The sequence below is a fragment of the Euleptes europaea genome, chromosome 3, assembly GCF_029931775.1.
Source record: "Euleptes europaea isolate rEulEur1 chromosome 3, rEulEur1.hap1, whole genome shotgun sequence".
In the NCBI taxonomy this organism is placed as follows: Eukaryota; Metazoa; Chordata; class Lepidosauria; order Squamata; family Sphaerodactylidae; genus Euleptes; species Euleptes europaea.
In genome coordinates this window covers 38,443,815-38,470,390 of record NC_079314.1, presented here as the reverse complement: position 1 = coordinate 38,470,390, position 26,576 = coordinate 38,443,815, and the positions used below count along the sequence as shown (strand labels likewise).

Below are 26,576 nucleotides of genomic sequence, written 5' to 3'. Positions count from 1 at the left end.
AATATGCTAGGATTGCATGCAATTTCCACATGACTTTTGTCACGTGGCAAAAGCAGACAACTGAATCAAGCTCCTTTTCTGTGCCCTTGCCTAGGAAGTACTTAAGTAAACATACACACAGTCAACTGCGCCAAAAGAAAACAGTATCCAAGATAATGGGAAGAGATTTCTCAAAGGATTGCTAGAGCTATAGAAATGAGGCATCAAGGGGCGAAAAGATGTATGTCAATGCGGCCAGATCAAGAAAAGTGACAATTCAATGTACAGGCTAGTGGTATGATGGGAAAGGGTCGGGATGTGGTATAAAGAAGAGGGTAGTCTTTGGACCTGAGATTGTTTAGCCAACAGGAAGTTAGAGGAGTGGGCTTTCATTGAAGCTTCTTCATGGCATCCAAATAGCTACAGCCTATCAGATAGTGATCATTAATGTTACCAGCCCATTCACACTACTGTACATGTTGGATGGCCAACACACATACATATTTGAGAAGGGGGGAAATAATCCAACCACATATCTAAGGCTGCATTTTACCTAAAATCATGATTACACTTCCCAGTATACAAAACATGTTCCCAGAGCACAATTTAAGGGCAGTGGGTCATCTCCAAAGAGGTACCCAAAGAAGTCCTTCCACTTTTTCAGGCTCAGTGGCTGATGAAGAGACCAGCAGAACTCTCCTGCCATGAGATCCAGGAGCTTGAAGTGGACCTGGAACTTCCGTATCTCCCTTATGGGGAGACAGAACAGAAACCATTTGGGAGGGGTGAATGAGAAAAACTCCAAAACAATCCCAGTCCTTCCTGGGCGCTTCTTTGTAATCTTCAGCCTGACTTACATGAACTGATACAAGGAAATGATGTTTTAATAATATGTCACCAATACATTAATCTAGTGCAACATCTGGATAACAGAAGTTCACAAAAATACATAAACCCAGTTCATAAGAGTTGAAAGACCATGCATTAATCAAACGGCATTATTCTCAATAATAGCTAGATTTGCATTGACACTCGATATGTTCATTATACTCTATCAAATCTCTGACAGCAGTACACACAACTAGGAAATGTATGATGACAGACAAAACAAAATGACCCACCAGCAAAGTATCTTTGAACATTTGATACTTTAAACCTCACCAGATAATAAAAGCTAACAAGAAGCTGATGGAAGCTGGAATGATTGTAGCAGTAGAACAAATAAATATGTATTAGTAAGAATCGTTTCATTTGAAGGTGTTTCGCAGTTAAAAAATTCCCTTCTTGAAGCCGTGCAAATATGCTGCAAAACGTTTTCACTGTCAACGTGCATTTTGATTTCTCAATCACAGAACAAAGCTGCACTTACTTTTTTATCTCTCTCTGATAGCATTAACAAAATCAAGAAAGTCAGAACAGTATTGTTTCTGGCAGGCAAGGTGCAATGCTTTTGTAAATCACCTTGAGGAGCAGGCAGACTAGAAACATAATAAACATACTTTGGAAAGGGGTACAACGAAGTTATCAGCAATCAACTCCTAAGGTGACAGCATGGGTTTTTACAAATCACAGAATAAATGAATCATGTCACAATCTAATTATTAGTTAAAAGATTCAAACTAAGTGCTGTAATGCAGTCATAACTCAAAAATGGCAAACTGAGACACTGTGTTCATTTGAAGACAGCATCTCCCAAAGCACTTGACACACACACCCCAAAAGCAGGCTTTTAGATGAGTGGCCAGGGAGACATGGGTGTCATATAAATACAAGCATAAATATTTGGCAGTATTCACTTTGTGATGAGGACGAAGGCTCTGTGCCCACATAGCTGGGTTGAGAATTCTCCTTGGAATGTAGTAATAAAACACACCAATGCCAACAAAGGAATACATGAGGAGAACCCCAACTACTGAAACCAATGTAATGGATGTTTTAAGAGCCTATCCTTGCTGACCAACACTGGGCACATGTGAGAGTTAGGATTTAGAGGATTGCGTTCGCATTTTGCTTTTGTCCTTGCTCAGTCTGTTGTGTTTACATATACAGTGTATGCTTTTTATTTTCTTAATAAATTGCCTTTCATTTTCAGTGTGGTTAATCCTGTCTCTATGACCCACTGAAAAGTTTATTAGCAAATGTGTATTCCTGCTTTAAAAAGACTTCCATGATAAACTGGGAGTACAAAAGCAGATGGGAACAAGGTCCAGGAATCTCTATATCAATAGAAAGGTGGGAAAAATTACTCAGGAAATCTCACATATTTATCTTAATGTAGGGTTAAGAGAAAATTGTCTTTCAGATGTATTTCCAGTGGTACTTTTCAGGAGATTCTGACATGTCCTGGAAGTGCCAAAAGGGAAATACACACACACACACACACACACACACACACACACAAAGCTGCCTTACACTGACTTAGACCCTTGGTTGCTCAAGATCAGTCTACTCAGACTCTCCAGGGTCTCAGGCAGAGAAAGGTCTTTCACATCACCTACGCTTGGTCCTTTTACCTGGAGACGCCAGGGACTGAACCTGGGATTTTCTGCATGCAAAGCAAAAGCTCTATCTACTGACCCATTGCCCCTCCCAAATGTTCCATTTGTGGTGGGACTGTGTGACAGTCCAGTGTTAATGCAACATGGTTCACAAAGAAACAGTTAAGGCTATAGGCTATTATTTCCACCCAACCATCTACCTACTGGGTAAAGCCTTTCAGTCCTGTGTACCAAGAGTGGAAAGGTGTGGACAGCAGTTGATCCATACTACCCTAGAGTGCACTTACTGCCTTCAATAGCAAGGGGGAAAGGAAGAGGGAGACAAACCCCAGAATGAAGCCTTTAATCTGCAAAGCAGCAGAGAGTACCTGAGCTCAGGCCCTCACATGGGTGGTGCCTATTAATTGGCTTGATGGTGGTGACAATACCCAAAGAGAGAGAGAATTCTGGAGTAGACAGAGAGAAGCCTTGCTCAGCAGGAGACTCAGGACCGCAGTGTAGCTCTCTCTCCCCCTACATGCACAGAAACAAGTACTTGGGAGGGCATTTCCCCACAAAGGTCGCTCTGCAGAAAGTCAGCATTATGTCCACAGCATAAGGTTTTATCTAGGTAAAGAATGGTGCCCAGGCAGCTTCCTTGCATATGCAGGGCAGTGAAACTCATCTAGAAGTGGCAATGGACGCCACTGTGCTATTTTGAAGCATAAGGATATCAATTCCACTGTCCACTTACTGAGACAAAATTCTGGATCCCTTCCTATCTCCCCCATAGCAAATAAAGAAGTGTGGGTCCTCATGGAACAAAAAAAGTGTTGCTGATGTAAAAGGCTAACATCCTCTTAACATCTAGCATGCACAGCATTCCCTAAGTGTCTGATGATGGATTAGGTACTACATCCTAGGAATTGTAGAATTGTGATACCGCTTCAGGTAAAAATGACAGAACGGGCCTTACAATCAGTCACCCTAACACCAAGGAAAATAAGGAGACCTGAGTCTATGCACAACGTGCACAATTTACCTGCATCAGCAATGGCAACAAAAAAATGCCACTTTGTCAGACAGCACCTTCAATGTCAATTTAATTTCGTTAAAACTAACAACACTAGAGGGTTACGTTCTAACCAAGTCCTTAAAAACCATTTAAGTAATGGATGAGGAAAAAAAACATACTGTCCACTTTGGAAGACCACCTCTTTTTTGTGGAGGTAAACGTCTACCAACTGATGGACTGGGCACAATCTATGCCTTTTGTGCCTTAGCAAGACCCACAACATCAAGGCCTGAAAGCACTGTTTGAAGTTCACACAGCAGGCAAGATAAATCTGTCTCCCAAGGCTCCAATGACTATTTTTGGGAAAGGGCTCTCTCTACCTCTGAGGAGATGGCCAATCCAACTTCAATCCCAAAGGAATCATAGAATCATAGGGTTGGAAGGGGCCATACAGGATATCTAGTCCAACCCCTTGCTTAATGCAGAATCAGCCTAAAGTAATGCTGACAAGTGTTCATCCAGCCACTGCTTGAAGACTGCCAGTGAATGATGATATAGCAGATTCCTTGGTATCAAAACCTCCTTTGGTCCTCACAGACCTATCTCAAAGAGGTGTCCCACTCCCTGAACTAGTCCCCACATGGGTGCAACCATCAACATATATCCAACATTATGCACTTGAGCTACGTGCCAGGACTGACGCTTCATTCAGAAGGGCAGTTCTGTAATATCTAATCAGTAGAAGCCCCAGTACCTGCTTCCTGGCAGGTCAACTTGCTAGTCTTTACCCATCAGTGTGATTCACAGAAACCACAATGAAGTAAAGCCAGGTTGCTTAGATGTTGTTGTTGTTCTTTGAGTGGTGAACTCTTTACACAACCTGCTTACCTTCCCTGCAACTGGTACCTTTTTAACTTGCTGTGGGATACCTTTATGTTTGGAAAGAACTGAGTGACAAAGTTGCTTCACCTCCTCTTGTAGCATGCTTGGTTTAAAGCTGCATTTCTGGAGGGAGATTTTTTAGCCTAAAAACACAGCTCTAGAAGATTCCAAATTTGTTGCTCTGCACAGGCTCAAAGCCCATCAGTATGACACACAGATGACCAATTGAACACCAATAGTTCCATGTAAGCAACCTGTTTTTACTTAGACAATCAATGGAATCTGAAAGCTGTGGAGGCATAAAGGGGGAAGGCTAATTTATCCTAACCAAACATTGATTAAGGCTAAATTATACCCTTGTATCTTATGTGGTTCAGAGATTTGGGGCCATTCCAACATTATCTAACTGGAAAGGTTCCAGAATAGAATTCTGAAATTCATTTTGGTTACCCCTAAAAATATTCTTCAGAAACTGGCATGCTCCCCATGGTTTCGAGAACCTATTGTTGTATTTTCAGTTACTTGATTAAAAGCCATTTCAATGCATGCAGAGAAATTTATTTCAATTCTACCACTATGATCAGTGTTCTTTCAGTTCTCCGGGGGTGGGGGGTGGGGGGCAGTTTCCTGGTTGTATTAAACTGAGCATGTTGTGTAGTAGAATAATTTCATATCAAATTTTTGGGCGGGTTGCCAATCCATAAGGGCCAAAAAGACACTTGCAAACAGACTAGACATTGCCTTCATAGTTTGATCGAAGTCAAATCTTCACCTTGTTATCATATACTGAATTTTCACCACAACTAAATAAACTGTACTTACAGTGGCTCCTCTCTCTCGCTTCTGCTGCCAGGGTGTGCATCTGCCTGTTCTTTCATTTTATCCACTGCTTGTGCTTGCTTTTCAATCTCATTAAAACTCTTGCTGCTCATTTTCTGGGCCCTCAAACCACCTTTCTTGGCCCCAAGCTTTAAGACAAAAGACGGTTTTACTCTTACGTCAACCAGTAATGTCAGCAGAAATTGGAAATCAAAATAAAATAAAGCACAGGCACGCCAACAGCTTGAAAGGCAGAAGTCCAGTCGTTTTAGGCGGGAGGGGAAAAGTCGTTCCAGGGATGGGAAAGGGAAGGTGCCTGGTGGCCCAGTTCAGACATCATGGGCAGGCAGGGGCTTGGTCATCGGGAACATGAGGCAGTCCAGCCTGCTCCCCCTTTCCACATGCAAGACCTCTCCTATCCTTCTTGATTCACTGTAACCAGTTTATTTGACATCCAAACTCAGGTTACCCCTTTAGGAGGAAAGATTTTTGGACAACTTCTATGTTCTCATCCGGTTAGCAGCTATGACCACGCAAAAGCAGGGTTCTGCATTTTGTACCTAGCTGCATTTTGTATCTATCTGAACAGCCTTTTTAAAAGGCTTTTAAAAATACCAATTAGGTATTTGGGAAAGAAATGGGAGAATTAGATCCATTTTTCTCTATGCCAAGCAGGTAATTAGCTGAATGCCTGCTTTAAAAAAAAGGCTATACATGTGTAGCTCTGGCTGTGCCATGTGAGCTTTTCTTGCATTAAAGACTCAGGATTTGTTCTGGATTTTTATACCTCATTATCAAGCAGCTTAGAACAACGTACAAAGGACTAACTCTAAACCCGTTAATGCTAAAACACATACACAACACGTCATGAAGTAAATAGTACACGTACAGGCAAAAATAAATACAACAAATCAAGGCAATCTAAGAAGCACCTACCCCCTTTTTCGTTTGATTTGGTTTCTTCTTTATCATGGAGCCAATCTCTGCAAAAATGAAATGCATATTCTATTATAGTACAAATAGTAGTACAACAAACTTTATAACAATTGCAGCATCTACAGAACCGTAATTAAAATACCAAAATTGTCACCCTTTATTTGGCTTATGTGAAATACAACAATCTCGTTAAGAAAGGCAGACATATGAAACAGAATTTTCTTTTCAAAATTAGCTCTGTCAAAAGGTCCAAACACAATTTTCATGAACTATCAAATTCACAATAAAAGTAGGAAAGCAATATTGACACAACGCTGAAAAACTGTCCCTGCAGAAGATGGAGCAGATTTGCTGGATTTTCCTTGTATTAAATTAGAAAAACCTTTAGGCTCAAACTTGGAAACAAAACTTACATTTTAAGCCTGTGCCATTTTTAATAGAGAGTCTTCTCCAACGCCTTTAAGGACAAATCATAATGATTCAGGAAATTAAAATTCATTTTTGAAAGCTACAAACCTTTGGCATGTAATTCCCAAGACATTTTACAGTATCAATATTTAACTGATTTATTCCGACAAAGTTAAAACATGCACGCATTACCCTAATGGATACGAATCCCCATTCTAAAAAGCGCTGAAGGGGAGCAGAGGTAGGGATTCTGCACAAAACACTGAAGGCTGGATGCTGAGATAGTTGTTCCCGCAGCAGCCAAGAACATCTAAAGGTGCATGGCTGTCTCACTGTGCTCCGGGGGGGGGGGGACGGGGACTCAGCGGGAGCAGGCTCCCTGCCCTGGCAGGGAGCTGTCTTCTGGTACAGAAGCATTTCTTCCTGCTGGCAGCCAGGAAAGGCCATTAGCAAGGCCCTTAACCAAGGACCGACTGCACACCGCTTACTTTGGAGGCAGAAGATAACTGTTTGCTTCAAAATGCCCTGAGACATGATATCGTGCACATGTGTTCAGTATGGAGAATCAGCAACTTAGTATCTACATTTATTAATTAGCCAGGAAAGGCCAGGGAAAGGCCATTAACAAGGCCCTTAACCAAGGACCAACTGCACACCGTTTACTTTGGAGGCAGAAGGTAACTGTTTGCTTCAAAATGCCCTGAGACATGATATCGTGCACATTGACTTTCTGGCAGCGTTCAATACGGGGAATCAGCAACTTAGTATCTACATTTATTAATTAGCTGCTTGATAATGCAGTATAAAATTTGTAGCTCAGATGCCCAGTGGTGGTGGATTTACCGGAGTCCACATGACCGATCACCACAATATTGACTTTCTTTGGATTTTATAAAGAAAAAAAATTCTTCTTGCATATACTGGATCCCAGATGCTACTAAATATGATGACTGTGCTTTTCTTGTTTGTTTGTGCACTTTGAAACTGCTGATTGTGATAGATTTTGCTGGTTTTGCATAGGAACTTAGGAGTCTCTAATTAACACGTCTTGGCCAAGTTGCACATGCACTTTTGTAATCAAGATGCTGTTAATTAAAGGACCGTGTTAGACTGCAGGTGCACTACAGAGCCCAAAAGCTGCTCATTAGAATGAATCTGCTACTTTGTACACAGAAACATGCAGGCTGTCAAGACTGTTGATTTGAATATGCATGCTGGGATTCTGATGCTGCTAATTAAAAACACTCCACAGTATTGTACAAGTTTTAAAATTGACACTTTGCACTGGAGGTGTCAATAATGTCCCAAAGTTCTGATTATCGTGTAAGTTTCTTCTCTTGCTGCCAGTTTTAAAAAGATACTGGTTGTGAGTTACTTGAAATTCTGATGCTGTTAATTAATGAAAGCTTTTAGAAATTAATCATATCAAAATATATGACAAGCTTATAATTTTTCAACTACTAACAATTCAAGCCCATGCGATATAGTGGTTAGATATAGCGCCAGACTAGGATCTGGGAGACCCAGCTTCGAATCCCCACTTTGCCATGGAAGCTTTCTTTGGGTCGTTCATTCTCTCTCAGCCTTGCCTTCCTCACAGGGTTATTGTGAGGATAAAATGGAGGAGAGTGATATAAGCTGCTTCAGGTCCCCATTGGGGAGAGAGTAAATAAAATACGTAAATAAATAAATTAGAGAAGATAATGGAAAGCTGCTTGTTTTTGAATGAGCTTTAGATATTCCTAACTTAAAGACATTGTGAGGACTCATACCTAAATTTTAGATGCTGTTAACTCAAAAAACCTTGATGCTTTGCATGGTTGTCTCCTTCTTTTAGATTGTTTTTCTTTATTTTGATCTAAAAAGTCTAAAAGTCTATTACATTGTGTGTGTGTGTGCACGCACATATACACACACACACACTCACACATACACTTTAGAATTTGGATGCTATTAGTTACATTTGCATACATATTTTCGACACTTGAAATCACAAAGAGCTTGCTACTGAGTCCATGCATTTTGGATACCAACAGTTTGATTGCTAAAGCAGATCAAAAAAATTCTTGTTCTCCTGAAATTTCTGAAACTTGAAATTGCAGTTATTTGAGTTAATGATCTTCTGAACAGTTAATATTTAAAATTCAGTGTATTTAATCTGTATGAATTCTTTGTGAGACTGCTTTAAACAATTATAAAACAAGGTTGAAAAACACCTTTTGGGAGTAATCCTACTGATTAAATGGAGAAGGTTACAGGTAACTGAAGAGGTTTTGTTATTTCCCTAAATGTAGGGATCACAGAACATTGTTAGAGTGTGTTTCATCACTGGCACTCTCTTCTATCCAGGCTAACAAAGATATCTGAGGCATCTAATGTGTGCTAGAAATATGTTAAACATAAAAGATCTCTGATGTATATACGGTAAAGTTGTACAATAATGCCAAGGTTTTGGGCTCTAGTACATGATAATATCGGAAAGACTGTGGGATATTTCTTCTATGATCTATCGATTTTGAGACATAGCTGAAGCAGTTAGAAGTGGACATGTTTATTTAGTAAATAATATAATTATTGCTGCTGGAATGTGTGAAAGCGGCAGGTGAGTCCAGGGGGAGAAAATACTATTTGTAAAAGGGTGCTGTAGCTGGTTGAACATTGACAACCTATAAAGGCATGTAGAAGAGGAAATACTAGATCCCCAAAACGTTTATCCAAAGATGGTTTCCCTTTATATAGTTCTGGAACTAAAGTAATCCAGTAGATAAAATAAAAGAAACAAGTCCTAGAATATATTTCGGGGTTTTTCCCCTGTAGTGATTTATGTATATGTAACATTATTTTTTCTTTATTTAGTGATGATGATTTATATGAGACAGATATATTTTGTTCATGATTCTCATGTGCTATTTTGAAACTTATGCCAACACTGTGGACACGCATCTGGATTATTTTGAAGGTTTATTTAAACGTTGTTGTTGTGGTTGTTTTTAATTATTGATAAATTTAAGCACCTAGTGCTCCTGCACTACCAAATGCAAGCTGGCCCTGTCAGCTCTGATCACTTGCTTGGGCAAGAAGACCAAATCCAGGTGCATACACCGCCTTCACATGAAGCTGCCTTATACTGAATCAGACCCTTGGTCCATCAAAGTCAGTACGGTCTACTCAGACCGGCAGCGGCTCTCCAGGGTCTCAGACAGAGGTCTTTCACATTACCTACTTGCCTAGTCCCTGGGACCTTCTGCATGCCAAGCAGATTATCTACCTCTGAGCCATGGCCCCTCTATTCTACAATTCATACACTGTGCATGTTCACAGGGAACTTGGGTATGGAAACCCTATAACAGTTATTAACTGGAGGGACCACTGTTGTTAGCTAGCTACCAAGTTCAAATTCTGGACTTCAGCTTGCATAGCTGAGATGCTACTTACACACTGTGCAGCCTACCCAGTATGCTAGCTTGCAGCAGCATCTAATACAACCTGTTTTCTCAAGAGAACAGATAGGGCTCTACAACAAGTGCTCCCAGGGTAATGTCCTGAATACCTGAAGTGGCCATGCTTTGAGTGTACACTGTGAGCCAACATATTTCAACTGGTCAGAACCAAAATCCATTTGTTGGCTGTACTGAGCATCTCACGGGAAAGAGAAACATGCTAATTTTTGAGCTTCAGCAAGAAAAGCAGACTATAAATAAAAGGAAGGAAGGAGGTTGCTATTATAAAGTTATTTGGATAACAGAAAAATCAGATTTGACAAAAATTACTTAAGCATTTAAATTCTGTCAGTCAAAGATGCATTTGCTTAAAATGATACTGCTAATTATGAGAATTGCTGTAGTCCTCTGTTCCACAGATGTACTAAATGTGGAAACTGAAGCAGCCAAACAGGGTATCTAAAATGTCCACAGTCACCTTTGATAGGTGCGGTGCCTGAAGAATTTATGTTCTCCATGTTGGCTAAAATAAGACATAAAAACAAGTATACATCACTAACTAAACAGGTCAATGTTTTACATAAACAACTGTAATTATATTAGATAACTGCACAATTGGGGGGTAATGAAAGTGGTACAGTCCCGAGAGGAATGTACAACTACAGAGTGCATGAGGGGAAACTGGCATGTCACAAAATCCACAGCTGCAGAAAACTAATACCAATTTGTCTGGCAGACTGGTTTTCTGAGCAGTGTGTTTTTCTGGGGGGAAGTATTCAGACATGTGATCCCCTGGTTTGCATTCTGAACTGGCAGAGCTCCAGGAGGGCTGTACCTGACAAAATAAGACATCATCAAATAAACATCAGGAACGAGAACCAACAATTGCAGGTTATATCTTGTTGAGTTTGCACTAGTACTCAGACACAATCCAGGAACTAGACCTCCATTATGTGTTGGGGTTGGTACCAGTCTTCAAATGCTCAAAAGAACATATGTCTTGACTGAGACCAGAAATTATGGAAGGAACCAGGAAGGCCTAAAAATATCCCACATTACAAAGTCACCTATGTCTGGGAAAATCTATGTTGCTCACATGTAGCAATCCATAGCCATGACAGTACAATATCAAAAGCATAAAGACCTACCCGCTTTTCTTTAAGTTATACCTCCAGAAAAACTGGATACTTAATGCCTTAATTCAGGACTGAACTGAAAATCCAGCTAAAACAAGGCATAGTTTGCACTCTCTTCTGAGTCATTCTTTCGTTAAAGAAACACGTGGAATTTCTATGTTTGCTTTGGACTGATTACCTAATGAAGCTTGTGGAGACATACTAAGACAATCAACACTTGGTCCGCGTTCAAGTTCTTCTAGAAATAAAAGAAAATTGAGAACAAAGAATACTTTTTAGAATGATTATGGAGAACTTCTTGCTACAGAGATTATTTCCTCAGCCCACAAACCCTCTAAAAAGATTTAGAATAGTCACCTGACATGAAGTCGCCTTATACTGAATCAGACCATCAGTTCATCAAGGTCAGTACTGTCCACTCAGACTGGCACTGACTCATGGGGGTATCCACATCACCTACTACATGATTCTCACTGGAGATGCCCAGGATTGAAACTGAAACTTTCAGCATGCCAAGCAGATGCTGTGTCACTAAACTACGACCCCGCCCAACTTTGGACTATCCCTCTTAGAACAGATTTCAAACCAGCTTCCTCTCATATCCCACAGTCCATCCAAAAAAATCAACTACAACATTAAGAAGCTGGAACTTTAATTTTGCAGAAAATCAAATTTATTACTATATCTGAATGTTGGTAACCGAAATGCTTTTGGCAACTATGTATGTTTTAGTGTGTAGGTCAAGTTTGAGGCTGGCATTTTTACAAGTTGTATTTCAATTTTAATGACAGTACCAGTAACTATGACAGTTTGCATACGGATACTGTAAAGCAGTCCTGTTCAGTACTTTTTTTGAACAGGCTTGTTATATTGTCAGCTGCGAAATGCAGCTACCTAAAGTTTAGCCTCTCTTTTAGTAATGTTCTGCAACAACAGAAATTAAGGGCATGAAATAAATATCTTAACTTTGGATGAACTGTGTGCCCTTCAAAATCAATCGACCAATCCTCTAGCATTATAAAAGTATTAGCAATAACATGAAAAAGTATACCTTCTTTGCTTTCTGAAGAACACTGATCTAGATTAATTGTCTCTGGCTGGGATGATATCCATTGGGTACTAATAACCTGCAAAAAAGGAAATATCAACTATATACTAACAGCGGTCGCCCAAATCTGAGGAGCCAGTTTAATAATTCCAGAGGGTGGACTGTATGGCATTATACCCTGATGAGGTCATTTCCCTACCCAAACCTCACCCTTCCAAGGCTCCACCCCCAAATCTCCAGGAATTTCTCAACCTGGAGCTGGCAGCCCAAAGGGGAACTGATCTCTGTAGCTGGGAGATCTGCTGTGATTCCAGGAGATCTCCAGGCCCCACCTGGAGGGTGGTAACCCTAGAATGAGAGAAGGAAGCAGGAAAAGGGGAGATGTGTTAAGGGCTTTCGGGGAAGGTAAAGAGGAAACAGTTTGGGAGGGAAAAATGAGATGCCTCCTGCAAGCCCTAATGGGCCCCCGGCTTCATGTTTGGATATTAAGCTAACTGTAACAATGAAAACACTAAATTCTTTAAAACAAAAATGTTGTATATATCTATATTATATATAGGAATTATCATTATCTAATGCTGTAGACTGTCTTACATAAAAAATTACATACCACACATTTTTAGGAAATCTTGCCTTTCATCTCACTCATTCCAGCAAAAACAGAACAAAACATAACCTTGGAGTTGGAAAAATAAAGAAACCCTGAGACTTTTTCATGCTATGAATTGTGAGTGTGAAAACCCTTCCTTCAAGAGGCATTGATTTATTCTAAAAGAGAAAATATTTCATGAGGTTTTTCGATTTCTCCCCAAGTTTCCCAATTTTTCTCTCAGAAAAATTGTTTTTAAAAAAAACCTCAGGGAAAAATAATTATAAATCCTGTTTTTCTGGGCCTTCGCATCTCTATACATAATGAGTAAATTAAACTTATTCAGTACCTCAGAAGAAGCATGTGATGCAAAGAAGTCATCTTCTTTTTCTTGAGGTGATTGGGGGGGACCACAGCTGTTTAGCCACAACTAAAACAACACAACATGTCATCTCATGATGCTCCCTCATTATTATATTATTGTTTTAGGTACATTCAACACTGGGTTGGATAAAACAGATTTTTCCTTGCACTCGCTTCCCTATGCAACCCACTGTGCACCCCAAAATGCTGTTCCTTAAGTTTAGTCCATGGGGTAGGGGAAGAGAATTCACCACCCGCCCACATGAATGGAAATGCATTCTACCCCCAATACTCATACAAACGTTGTTCGCCTACAAAGTATGTGTAGAAAATGATGAGGTGCCCAAAAACTTAAAGGAGCTGTGATAAACCAATCTTTTAAACTCTGATGGCTGATTTAGCATCTTACCAAAGTTGCCAAGTTCCTGGTGAATTAAACATGTGCTTAACACAACTGCAAACATCAACTGATTCAAAATTGAGTGCTGCCCCTTCAAACATATTTCAGTTGACATATTTTAAAGAAGGCAATTGCCCCTACAAATTCGATGGAGAAGACATCAACTGCCATATTTAACGCATCTTCTCAATTCCAGTTTTCTGACTAGGGACCCACATATCTGTAGCACCACTTCTCTCCCCATGAGCATATACGTGTGGAGACTTCTCATTTCATTAATGAAGAATTGCAAGAACCAGTGTACTCCCAGAAGAAGTCACTACTCTCTGGAACCGTTTATCAGAGGTGTTAAGGAAAACAACGTCACTTCTACATTTTTGAACATAAGATAAGCCATGCTGGATCAGACCAAGGCCCATCAAGTCCAGCAGTCCATTCACACAGGGGCCAACCAGGTGCCTCTAGGACAAGACAACTGCAGCAGCACCATCCTGCCTGTTTCACAGCACCCAACATATTTGGCATGCTCCTCTGATCCTGGAGAGAATAGGTATGCATCATGACTAGTATCCATTTTAACTAGCCATGAATACCCCTCTCCTCCATGAACATGTCCATTGTAGGCTATGAACTTTTTCAACTTGCATTTGGTTAGGCGAACTTTAATATTATTGAACACTGTTCAGTGTCTTATTGTGCTTTTACTGTTTCCTGGTATAGTTGTGCTTTTTTATTTATATGCTTTGAGCATGGAATAAATGTATTATGAAATAATTGTAACAAGTTACTAACAGACCTCTAGCCACATGGAAACACAATGCTCTAGGAACAAAAGTCAATCAATGACATCACAGGTGCGTCACTTACATCAGTGCCATGTTTCCGTGTTGCTTGCGTTGCAACAGATTTAATCTTTTCCCTGTAAAGTTGAGCAGCCCGACTGCTGTACTTGGCATTGGCGTCATTTGTTGTGCAGCCATGCTGATGGAAAAATGCAGACTACAAAAAAGGGCAGAAAATGTTACAGATTTTTAAAAAATTGTGGCTGACCGTTTTTTACTAAAATGAAAGTAAGCTAAGCTATCCTTAAAGATGATGCACTTTTCCCCCAATGAACCAATTAAGTCCCTCTACCAGTGTCATACCGAGCCAGAAAGGTCTCAGGTAACTAAATGTTTGAGAATAGAACAGAGGAAATCTCCTAATATAGTTCAAGAGAGAATAAAAAGGATCACTGAAAATTTGCTGTGAAAGTTCTTTCTACTCTGAGGGAGGGCATCTTAGCATGGGTGATTCCCACCAATTAGTCAAGGGGGCAGGATTTAATTAACAACTTCCTGTCTTCAGCGGTAGGGGTTATCCTGCTCCTCAGTTCAGCAGTTTTCCCACCTGTGGACATTGTTATTCACTTCATAACTGTAATAAGATGAAAACTGCATGTACTGATGCAGGTGGAAATGAAAAAACATGAACAGGTAAGAATATGAACATGGAACCAAAAGAAAAACACCAGGCAAAGCATCTAAAATTGCAAAAGGTGGTCAGCCCTTCAGAATTTCACCCCTTAAGCTAGGATGGGTAAGATGCCCTCCCTACCTCAGAACAGAATGTAAACTCTTAGGATTTATGCGGTCACTATGGCTTGTGGATTTCCTTCCTTAGTTTGTGACACTATTGGCTTTTTGCCATTATTGCCCAAGCCATTTCCCTTTGTAAATTATGCAATTACACAAATTAAGCCAATTTAGATTTTTATTCGGCACAATTTATTCATCAGTTTTTGTTATTTTGCCAATGTTGTGCTAGGTCTGCTAGTCATGGGAAAGACAAGGACATGTAAACCCTGTTCCCGGCCACTGAAGAGTAAAGATGTAGCTTCTGAGATTTCAGTGGGTACTAGTCACCTTCTTTCAAGCACAAGTTTCTAACTCTTACAGGTTTGTTTTTTAAAGAAGAAACCTCATATACTCAGGAAAAGGGACTCTGCAAAACTTACAGCATTAGCATTTCCTCCAACTTGCATACACCTCAACTGAAACCATGACCAGTTAGAATCCAATTCTGTAGATCTGCAACAACAAAGTAGTAATATGTTAAAACCGATTTTTCAAAACTCTACTTAAAAGCTGTCTTTAGTGTGCACAGATTTGTTCTGATTTAGAGAATACCAGATCTCTTAAATTAAAATTGCAAGACTTTGAGAAAATATACCCTTTAACTTGCAACCTGCAAATATTCTACTTAAAGTCCAGGGTTACTCAGTGGGTCTCCTCACATATTAGGTTTCTTTGAAGCATATTAAGCTGTGCGCTGATGAACACATGAAGCTGCCTTATACTGAATCAGTCCATCAAAGTCAGTATTGTCTACGCAGACCGGCAGTGGCTCTCCAGGGTCTCAGGCAGAGGTCTTTCACATCACCTACTTGCCTAGTCCCTTTAACTGGAGATGCCAGGGGCTGAACCTAGGACCTTCTGCATACCAAGCAGATGCTCTACCACTACCACTGAGCCATGGCCCCTCCCCATATAGCTGGGATCAGAATTCTAAAATCAGTAAACAAGAAAGCTGTCCAAATATCCACTTTGAAGCAGCTCCTGCTTTCCTCCTCCCTTGCCTCTGCCTGTATAGGTCTTGGGCACTGCATGCTGAGCCACACCTAGCACAGCACTATGTTGTAACAGGGCAGCCATATGAATGCTAAAGCGCAGGGGCTCGCTTTACCTTTGGACAACTACATCTGAAGCTGGAAATTATCATGAGCAAACCACAAAAATAACTTGCATGGTAACACCCCCTTTCCATGCAATGCAGCTCTAGACTACATACATGGCCAGGACCTCTGGGGACAACAAAGAGATTCTGCTCTAGACTACAGCTGTGCTGTGGCATACGCAAACACACACTTCTAACCTGGAAGCAACAAAGTAGGAATGACCATGGAGTCCTCAACAAATCTACTTGCAAAGACAGCAGGCAGAACTACAAAGCCTGGCATTCCACAGCAACTGGATTGTGTTGCATAGGGCATTTTTCTAATTGCTGGTTTTATTTGAATGTACTGTTTTTAAAAGTTGATGTTTAATCTCTCGTAATTGTTTGCTGCCCTGAGGGTCCTAACTGGGCAGAAAGGCATACAAATGTTTTATATATAAGTAAATAAATAGCAGCACGAGGAAGAGAGTGGAAGGGGGAGAGAACAGAGCGTTCAGTTTTGTTACTTACTCTTCTGCTCAGTGGTCTAAAAACAGCATAAGAACATAAGAACCCTGCTGGATCAGACCAGTGGTCCATCTAGCCCAGCATCCTGTGTCACAGTGGCCAACCAGTTTCTCTGGAGGTCCAACAGCAGGGCAGAGAGACTGAAGCTTTCCCCTAATGTTGCCTCCTGGCACAGGTACTCAGAGGTTTTTTGCCTCTGGATGTGGCGGTCCCACTGACAAATCTATCCTCTATGAAATTGTCTAGTCCTCTTTTAAAGCTGTTTATGCCAATGACCATCTCTACATCCTGTGGCAGTGAAACCCACATTTTAATCACTCACTGTGTAAAGAAGCATTTCCTTTTGTTTGTCCTGAATCTACTGCCTATCATCTTCACTGGATGCCCTCGAGTGCTAGTATTTTGGGAGAGGGAGAAAAAGTTCTTTCTTGACTACTCTCTCCACCCTGTGCATAACTTTATGAACCTCTGTCATGTCCCCCTAATCATCTTGGTTGCCCTCTTCTGTACTTCTTTGAAGCAGCAGGAAAAAAGCCAGGCACTAAAACCTGAAGTTGCAGCTTTAGCACAGCAAGAGGAGGCAGAATATCAGTCTCTCTCTCTTTCACCTTGGCTTCCTAAAAATGAATTTGAACCCAAAAGTTGTGGTATGCTAATAGCCCTAGGCTACCCTGGTACACCCTACAAGGTGTTCAGTACTTCAGTTAGTGCGCAAGGATGGAACACTGCTGTATAGCCAGAAACAAACAGGGGTCTCCTGGCATCTATTTTGTTTGTGCCATGTTGCAGAAGCCAATTGGGCAAAGTTCGTGCTGTTTACCATGTTTTCCCTTGGAAGGAACATCTGGTATCCCTTGGAATACCAAGAAAGAAAGAGACAAAGACAAAAACCTCTTTAGCATTCCCTTAGCTCTCCTGCAGTAGACCAGACACACCTTGCAAATCTCATCAACTCCATTCAGATGGACACCGTAATCTCATAAAGTAGCCCTCTGACTCACCCTGCTGGATGCTTTCCAGACCTCACCTCTATCTCCAGTTCTATAGCCCAATGCTCAGATACTGAGCTGAGAGGACCTAGGGTATTGTTTCTGACCCACCTCATCTCCTGGCTATTCTCCTTTCCATTCCTAATCCAATCTAGAGCAATCAAGCCTTTGTCACTGGCAATGACTAGCCATTACCAGGCATTGCCAACTGTAGTGAGACCCTACCTCCAACTCCCCTCATGGGCATAAATATCTGCCCTCTCACAATGGCAATGTGCGTGTTTAACCCTGTATGCACCCCCACTTGCTTGCTTGTGGGTCCTCTTCTCTTTCCCTTCTTGCAGCTGGCATTTTGGACCTCGCTTCCTGGATCAGATAAATATACTTCTCTTGGGAACCTCATATCATTATGTCCACCCCTCCTATCTTATATTTCCCTAACTCTTGAGTGTATCAGGTTTTGTGTGTGTTTTGCTGTGAGTGTGTGTTTAAAAAGTTATTTTTCCTATAAAAACCAATTAATTGTTAAAACAAATCTCCTCTTTATTAAGAGTATTCCGTTGGGATTTGAATTCTGTATACAAAAGGTAAAAGGTCCTGGTAACCCCTGCCTCTTGCAAAATATAGTCTTCCCAGCTAATTCCCCCAACCAAAAGGGAAGACAATCTAATCTGGGTAACACAAAGGGGAAACATACCTTGAACCACATGTTTCAACACCAACCAGACATAGTACCAGGATGGCAAGTATGTCTGAGAAGGGAAAGTTCCTTTAATATGAGTAAACATTAATTGTGGTTATAAGAGTGTGTCATACTAGCTCCTGTAAACAGAACCAGCCTTTCTTTCAACAGCTATTATACTATCTGATCTTACAAATCATATCAGCACAGTTCAAAGATCCATGTTACATTCTCAGGTTACAAAGGATGGATTCACAATTTCTAATGATACCCTCCACAGAACAATATTCACAGTAGCCTTCAAAGCAGTCAAAACTGATACGGAAATTAACTTCAACTCCCCCCACCCCCCGTTTTCCATCTCCAAGGCAAGTATGAAGAAGTCCCATAATTACTATCGTTTACATGGATATTTTATGAAGAAATTCTCACATGTGTAGCGTTAGCGAACAACAAAACTCTTACAGTTAAGAGTCTTGTGCCATAAAGGAATTTTACTAAAACATGGCTGAATTAACCCCTCCCCCACACACACGATAAGTAGAGTTCTTACCTAATAAAACTCAGGTGGACCCCAAGGGATCGATGGGTCCCTGAACAATCAATGCATAGGAACACACCATATGTTATGCTTGCCCAGCTTGGGTTTTTTACTCCACAGTCAAAGCAGGCCTAGAAAATAATAATTACAAATTAAGATTGATTCAGTATGCTAATTCCTACACAGAAACATCTGGAACAGGAATTTCTCTACTTTCCGATTACAGACCTCCCCTTTGCCCCCTATGCTGTTCATGTTTTGTCCTGAACCAAAATTTCAGTGGGCCACATTAGGTGAGGGAAGAAGTCCCATTCCAAAAAGTCTGCATGCCCAGAACCATTTTGCTGTTAACGTGCCAAACTAACGGCAGCTCACCTTCCAAGACAGCTGTATGTTGTCAGCCAGTATCAGACCAACTGACAAATCTCCCACAGAGCAGCAGGTCCCTTCCCAGCCAGGACTTTCTTCTTTAAAGCAAGATACCTGCCTCCTAATGGACGATCAACCCACTATTTAGACATATGGCAGTTGGCACTGTTCACTAAAAGAAATCCTATTTAACAAGCATCCGAAATTATTAAACTGGCTCCTCAGTTTTCAATCTCATTGCATGTTGAGCTTTTGCTGGGGCAAAAAAAAAAAGATTCAATACACCACTAAACAAATGGTGCATCACAAAATTCACTAGTTGGATGTTAGCATAAATATTTGCTGTCCTAGCATTACATCTAAATATGGAATTTATCAAATGTTTAATTGTAAAAATCTTGCTGTTTCGATGCTGAAACTGGCTGATAAAGGCACAAAAAACTGCTGGTGGCCAGAATGTACTGACGCTTTTCTCACAAAAGCACATTTTCTTTAAAAAGGGTCTTTTTCATTTTCTTGCATGACTTTTATCAAATTCATATGATCAATGTGAACATAAAGCTACACATACCTTGACTTTTTAAAGTGGAAAAATCAATCATTAATATGCCTTGTCCAATATAGCTTTGAACTTTGAACTGTGTCCTGTCATTGCTATGTGCAAATGTACCACTCTGTTTAAGCCAACTGTTACTTTTTTCACCATGCATTTAAACCGGATAAGAAACATCAGCAGGTTGGGGAGTTAGTGCGCTACGACCTCCTAGCATTTTAAAAAGGGAAGTCATAATTTCACGTTTTGTTTTCAACATGGATTCCAACATAAAGAATTAAAGTGATTCAAGAATAAAAATACACTATGGTCTAGAAGGTCATCAATGCATTTTTGACATGGCAGAGACACACACTCCTCATCTCTTTTATTGAAACATATAAAAAGGACATCGACCCACCACAAAAGAGAAAGTATGGAAGGGATGGCATACAACTCCTCCCAGTCAGGTTATGCTTTGTTCCAGTTCTTTTTTTGTGTGTATTTTTTATTTCGAAAGAGCATTACATATAAAAGCACCAACAGCTGCGAAGGCAAAAAATCTCTCTGCGTCGAAGGCCTCTGCTCTGCCCAGCTAGGGCAAGGGACGGGGTAGAAAACGGCGGACTTTAGGGCCCTGCAGCTGTACCGGCCAGGGCTTTGGCAACCAGGGGGCGGGGTCACGCACGAAGACCCGCCCCCTTGATGAAGAAGACTCGTCGCTGCTCCAGTAGCCGGCGGGAGGCCGAGGGGCGGGGCTTGGAGGGCCGGCCTCCCTCGCTAGCCCCGCCCGACGAGCTGCGCGACGTGTCCCTGGCGAAGACCGGTCCCCCCACCCTTTCCTCGCCCCCCCCCCCGCACCTTGTTAGTCGGGACGGCGCGAAGCCGCTTGAAAATGGCGCCGATGTCCTGTTTGCTTGGCTCGCACATCCTCCTCCTCCGCCGTCCGCGAGCCGTCCAGCTAGCGCTGCGTCTGGGGTTCCTTCGGCAGACCCGAAGCCCTGCTCCACACTGAGGAGTCAGGGGCGGGGCCCAGCAGGTGGGCGGGCATGGCGGCGCGCATGCGCCCCGAGCGGATTGGCGGAAGGCCGCGCGCGTTGCCATGGCGACGCGGCTCGTGTCTCGGCGGGGCGGGGCTGGGGCGCGATGAGCAAACCGGCGGCGGCTCGCCGGTGCACGCCCAAGGGGGCGTCACGCGGGAAGGTCGCGCGAGGCTGCGACACGTGTGCGGAAGCGCTTGGCCACGTCTGAGCCTCCGAGCCGCCGACCTTTACCCGGCCCAGCGCTGCGGCGTCTCTGCCCGGAAAAGGGCAGCTTCGCCTCAGCCTACGCAGCAGGGCGGGCGTGCAGTGTGCAGGTTGCTGGGTTGGACTTGGGCCCTGAGCGCTGGTTTCGTTTGGGCAGGCAGGGCGCTAGGCTTCTCGTGGCCGCCTGACGGGAGAGAGTTTCCCCGCTGTTTAGCATGCTTAGCCTCTGTCCCTAGTAGAAAAGAGCCAGAGTCCAGTAGCACCTTAAAGACTAACAAAAATATTTTCTGGTAGGGTATGAGCTTTCGTGAGCCACAGCTCACTTTTTCAGATACCAAAAAGCTCATACCCTACTAGAAAATATTTTTGTTCGTCTTGAAGGTGCTCCTGGACTCTTGCCCTTTTCTACTACTGCAGACAGACTAACACGGCGACCCACTGTGAATTATCCTCTGTCCCTAGTAAGGGTTGGTCCGGACTTGATAATTTCCGTAGGTTACTCTAGCGCAGTGGTCATCATGGAGCTGCCTTGGAAACCTTCCCTGAGGAATCCAGGACTGTTACTACATCGGCCTTGTCTTCCAGACCCCTTTCAAAGTATAAGTGGGTAAAGAGAAATGCAGGACTAGCCCTAACCTAGGGTTGCCAGATCCCTCTTCACAACCGGCGTGAGGTTTTTGGGGCGGAGACTGAGGAGGGCGGAGTTTGGGGAGTTGGGGGATTTCAATGCCATAGAGTCCAATGGCCAAAGCAGCCATTCTCTCCAGGTGAACAGATCTCTTATTGGCTGGAGATCAGTAGTAATAGCCGGTGATCAACTACATGGAGGTTGGCAACCTTACCCTAGCAATATAAACATGCCCGTGACCTGAAGTCTAGGGGTGCCTTGGAGATGTACGAAACGGATGACTGGATTGCCCATTGGTAACAATGGTATCCCCATTGGATATAATGGGAGCCAGGAATGCCAGTTGACTTTCGTTGGCCCATTGGAATATATTCCAGTACACAAAAGTTGCAATGAAGATGCAGAACAGGGTTTGGATTAAGGTCTCTGGTCCAAGATACTCTGTTCTGGAACCGGAATGACAGCCCCCAAAGTGTAAGGACGGCTTCTAGGAGTAGCAAAGTGTTCTGGGAGTGGAATGAACAGCCCTCAGATGGTCCCTGGGAGTAGCAGAAGTGCATTGGGCCTAGAATGGCACCCTCCCACCACATGCAATGATAGTGCTTGGGAATAGCAGCAGTGCTCTGAGCCTGGAATAACAGCCTCCAGAATGACTTGACGGTCCCTGGGAGTAGTATGAGTGTTTTGGGCCTGGAATGATGCCCCCCCCCCGAGCAAAAACAGTCCCCAGAGTGGAATGACAATCCCTGGTAATAGAAGCAATTCTCTGGGACTGGAATGAGAGCTCTGAGTGGAATAACAGCCCCTGGGAGTAACATGTGTTTAGGGTGTGGAATGACAAGGACCGCCATTCCACTAGGAGAGGGAGCTGTCATTCCAGCTTCATTGGATACCCTCAAGTTCTAGTATTTTGGGAGAGGGAGAAAAGTTCTCTGTCAGCACCCCATGCATAATTTTATAAACCTCTATCATGTTCCCCCTTAGCCATCTCTTTTCTAAACTGAAGAGTCCCAGACTCTTCAGCCTTTCCTCATAGTAAAGGTGCTCCAACCCTCCTCTAATCATCTTGGTTGCCCTCTTCTGTACTTTTTCTAGCTCTGCAATGTCATTTGAGATACGGTGACAAGAACTGTACAAGAACTGTACATAGTATTCCAAATGAGGCCACATCATAGATTTATTCAGGGGCATTGTAGTATCAGCTGTTTTATTTTCCATCCCTTTCCCAATACCCCATAACATAGAGTTTGCTTTTTTCACTGCTGCAGCACACTGGGTTGACATTTTCATTGAGCAAGATCTTCTCTCTGTGTCAGCAAGTTCAGACCCCATTAGCCTATTCTTAAAGTTGGGATTTTTTGTCCCAGTGTGCATCATCTTACACTTACCAACACTGAACTTCATTTGCCACACTGTTGCCCACTCACCCCTAGTTCCAGATAATTTATGAACAAATTAAGTGGTACCAGCTCCAGTACTGATCCTTGTGGGACCCCACTGCTTACTTCCCTCCATTGCGAGAACTGTCCTTTTCCTCCTCCTCTTAGCTTCCTGTTACTTAACCAATTTTTAATCCATAAGAGAACCTGTCCTCTTATCCCATGACTGCTAGGTTTACTGAGGAGTCCTTGGTGAGGTACCTTGTCAAAAGCTTTTTGAAAGTCCTAGTAAAATGTCTACCAGGTCGCCGTTACCTACATGCTTGTTCACTTTCTCAAAGAACTCCAAAAGGTTGGTGAGACAAGACTTCCCTTTGCAGAAGCCATGCTGATTTTCCCTCTGCAGGCTCTGTTCCTTATGCACCTAATAATTCTATATTACAGTTTCAACTAATTTGCCTGGGACAGTTGATTCCTGAATGTGGATGTATACACACCATAGTACTAGGATTCTTTCTGACCTTGCTGAGAGATTTGGGCCAGATAAAAGAACTGTTGGCAAAATGTCACTGAATGGTCCTATGTTATTCCAGCAATGAAGGGGGACTGTCTGGCTAATGAACGTCTCCTACTCTTTATACTCATTTTACAACTTGGTCACAATTGCTATTTTATTTGGAATATCTGGAATGATAGCAGTTTATGGTGTGTATGTGATAATTTATACCACTGAGTTAGAGCTATTGGTCGAAACGTGTTTGTTTTTAAGGATTTTTAAAAATGATTTACAATGTATTAAAGCTTTGTCTAATTTTTGAATGTAACCCATTGTTATGTTTTTTGTCAAAATTTTTGGTTTTCTGTTTCTGGGCTGAAGTTTTTTCTTTCCTTTCTGTTCGTGTTTAGATGACTATGAGAATACAAGTACCCCTATTATTCTCATTCTAGACAGTTTGCTTTCCTGTCCTATTCTCAGAGATAGCCGGAGACACTGTCCTTGACAGAACTGACAAACAGCAGAGGAAAAGCCACAAGAAAGCAGTCTAAGAATCTGCATTTTTAACACAACTACGATCCCAGGTAAAGTTTTCGAATAGTTTGTCAAACATTTGTGTTAATCAGGGGATTGGACTAGAAGAGTTGGTTTTTATATGCCGACTTTCTCTACCACTTAAGAAGCAAACCGGCTTACAATCACCTTCCCCTCCCCACAACAGACCCCCTGTGGGACTGAGAGAGTGTGACTAGCCCAAGGTCACCCAGCTGGCTTCATGTGTAGGAGCGGGGAAACAAATCCAATTAGCCTCCACTGCTCACGTGGAGGAGTAGGGAATCAAACCTGGTTCTCCAGATCAGAGTCCACCACTCCAAACCACCACTCTTAACCACTACACCACACTGGCTCTCTAGATGGCCTGTATGGCCACTTCTAATTCCAGACTAGATGGCCTATGTGGCCCCTTCCAATTCTATGACTCTACTTGTGGACCAAACCAGCAGGGGACTGTACTGGAGATACTTAAAGGGCCTTTTTCAGTATGAACAAGGGAAAGAAAGCCACTAGAAGGTTAGTAGTCATGAGATAACCGTTTTCCCCATGCCCAGTGCAGTTTTGCAATTCTTGGAAATATTTACATTTTTAATAAGTTGAAGGACGCATGCGCATGCCTGAAAGTGCTACAAAGCATCACTTGGCCTATTTTAAGCCAGCATTTCACTCCTCTTATAGAGGCACATAAATAGCCAAGGAGTCTAGTGTTAGCCAAGGCCATCTGTGGTGTGCACTGCTGGGACAGACAGCTGTTGCACATCTAATGGAAACACCCGTTACTCATCTCAATAATATAACACAAAGCATTATAAAATTATTTTTGCTGACCAAATGTGTTCAGTATTTTAAAGATTTTATTATTTCTAAAATATTGTGCTGCACAGAAAAATATTCCACACTCTTATTCCTGACCATTTCTGGTGAATCTTCTTTCCCTAAATTAACAATTTTGTCAGAATATCTTTAACAGAAAGATCTAGTACTTAGCTGCATATAATTTTACTTTCGAGAGTAATAAATATATCAATCTACACAAGCAAATGGAATAATCAGAGAGCATTTACAGCATCAAAATGTCATTTCAATTACAGTGTAGTTTTCTAAAATAGCATATCTACTTACCCGATATTTAGATTTTCTATAAAGCAATTTGTTCTTACAGGTTCACAATCCAGCTACTTCAAGGCATACAATTTGATACTTTTATAGCTGGTCTGTCATTGCAAACAAGTAGTAGAAGGATTTTACAGTGTTCTGCTACAATAATCTACAGCAGAGACTAGGTTTCCATTATGCCCAAAGGGATCCTTCCTAGTGTTGTTCCTTCTGTGCACTGAAATGAGCCACTGGTCTATCTTACAGCCAAAGGAGAATGCACGAACAAAGCGACTTTAAATAAGCCTACAATTGAAATTGCTTTGCGTACTCTAAGGGGGCAATCCATGGTCCATTGAAGTCAACAGCAAACTCCCATTTAGTGTGCAGCTTCACACCAGCAGATCAATCTTACCCATAATCAATAAAAGGCTTGTTAGTTATGACATGCTCTTTACATTTCTATTAAATCATATATACATATACACAACTGAAAGAACATCTTAATAAAAAGCATTTATCTATTTTACAGTCTCTTCTGCTTGAAAAAATAATCATATATATTTAACTTTCCAAATTACACAATAATTAACAACTGGCAAAGTAGAAGTTTCTCAGCAAGAATTTGGTGGAAACTGGCTTAAGTTTTTTGTTTTTTAGAAATCTCCCCCAAAGTAATCATTGAAGAAATTAATATATCAGGTATAAAATGTGTCGGCAGCATTAACAAGAAACACCCAAATTGCAGTATTTAGAGACAGTTCTGCTACAATGCTGTGTAACAGACACTTAACACAGTACTTGACAACATTCTCTGGTGCAGACAGCATGGGAAGCTGCACAATATAGAAAGAATTCCATATGGAAGGAGTATTGGCCAATACATCTGAATCATAATTGAAGTAGTAATAATGGAGTTAAGCAGGCACAAATAGATGGCGTATAGCCTTTACATTAAAAAAATCCATCTTTAAGATTTCCCTAGGAATACATACAAAATTAACTGTAATTTTTAAAAAATCAAGTTGCAAATAACTGAAGGTCATTTAAAATAACTGATTAAACCACAGTCAACATAAGGCCACAACAAAGAATGCTAGAATTGAGGCATTAACTCAGCAAATTTGAAGCAAAAGTCATGATGGAGGAAATTGGCAACAAGGACTAAGAGATCATTTCCTTGTTGGTCTAATTTTTCACTCTGTCCTGGTGGTTTGTGCTGTTTATAAGCGGCACATTTCCCCCTTTCCATTTTGCTTTACTTTGCTAGATGATTTCTCTGGGGACAAGAACTCAGTCCATCATTCAATTGCATTACAAGAAATAGACATATATATTGGGTTCCCCTC

General features: G+C 41.6%; 1 protein-coding gene across 1 annotated transcript in view; it reads right to left on the bottom strand.

Annotated features, from left to right (window-relative positions):
* Positions 1 to 20,765, bottom strand: part of ARFGAP3 (ADP ribosylation factor GTPase activating protein 3) — a 33,748-nt gene extending 12,983 nt beyond the window's left edge. Inside the window, exons 1-9 of the mRNA XM_056846128.1 lie at positions 20,689 to 20,765; positions 18,939 to 19,057; positions 15,489 to 15,561; positions 14,360 to 14,491; positions 13,079 to 13,159; positions 12,144 to 12,219; positions 11,271 to 11,330; positions 6,109 to 6,155; positions 5,176 to 5,321 (exon numbers count right to left, since the gene is read on the bottom strand). Coding sequence (XP_056702106.1) covers positions 5,176 to 5,321; positions 6,109 to 6,155; positions 11,271 to 11,330; positions 12,144 to 12,219; positions 13,079 to 13,159; positions 14,360 to 14,491; positions 15,489 to 15,561; positions 18,939 to 19,057; positions 20,689 to 20,757 — 803 coding nt within the window. The 5' untranslated portion in view covers positions 20,758 to 20,765. The remainder of the gene's footprint in view (positions 1 to 5,175; positions 5,322 to 6,108; positions 6,156 to 11,270; positions 11,331 to 12,143; positions 12,220 to 13,078; positions 13,160 to 14,359; positions 14,492 to 15,488; positions 15,562 to 18,938; positions 19,058 to 20,688) is intronic.
* Between the last annotated feature and the right edge of the window lie 5,811 nt (positions 20,766 to 26,576).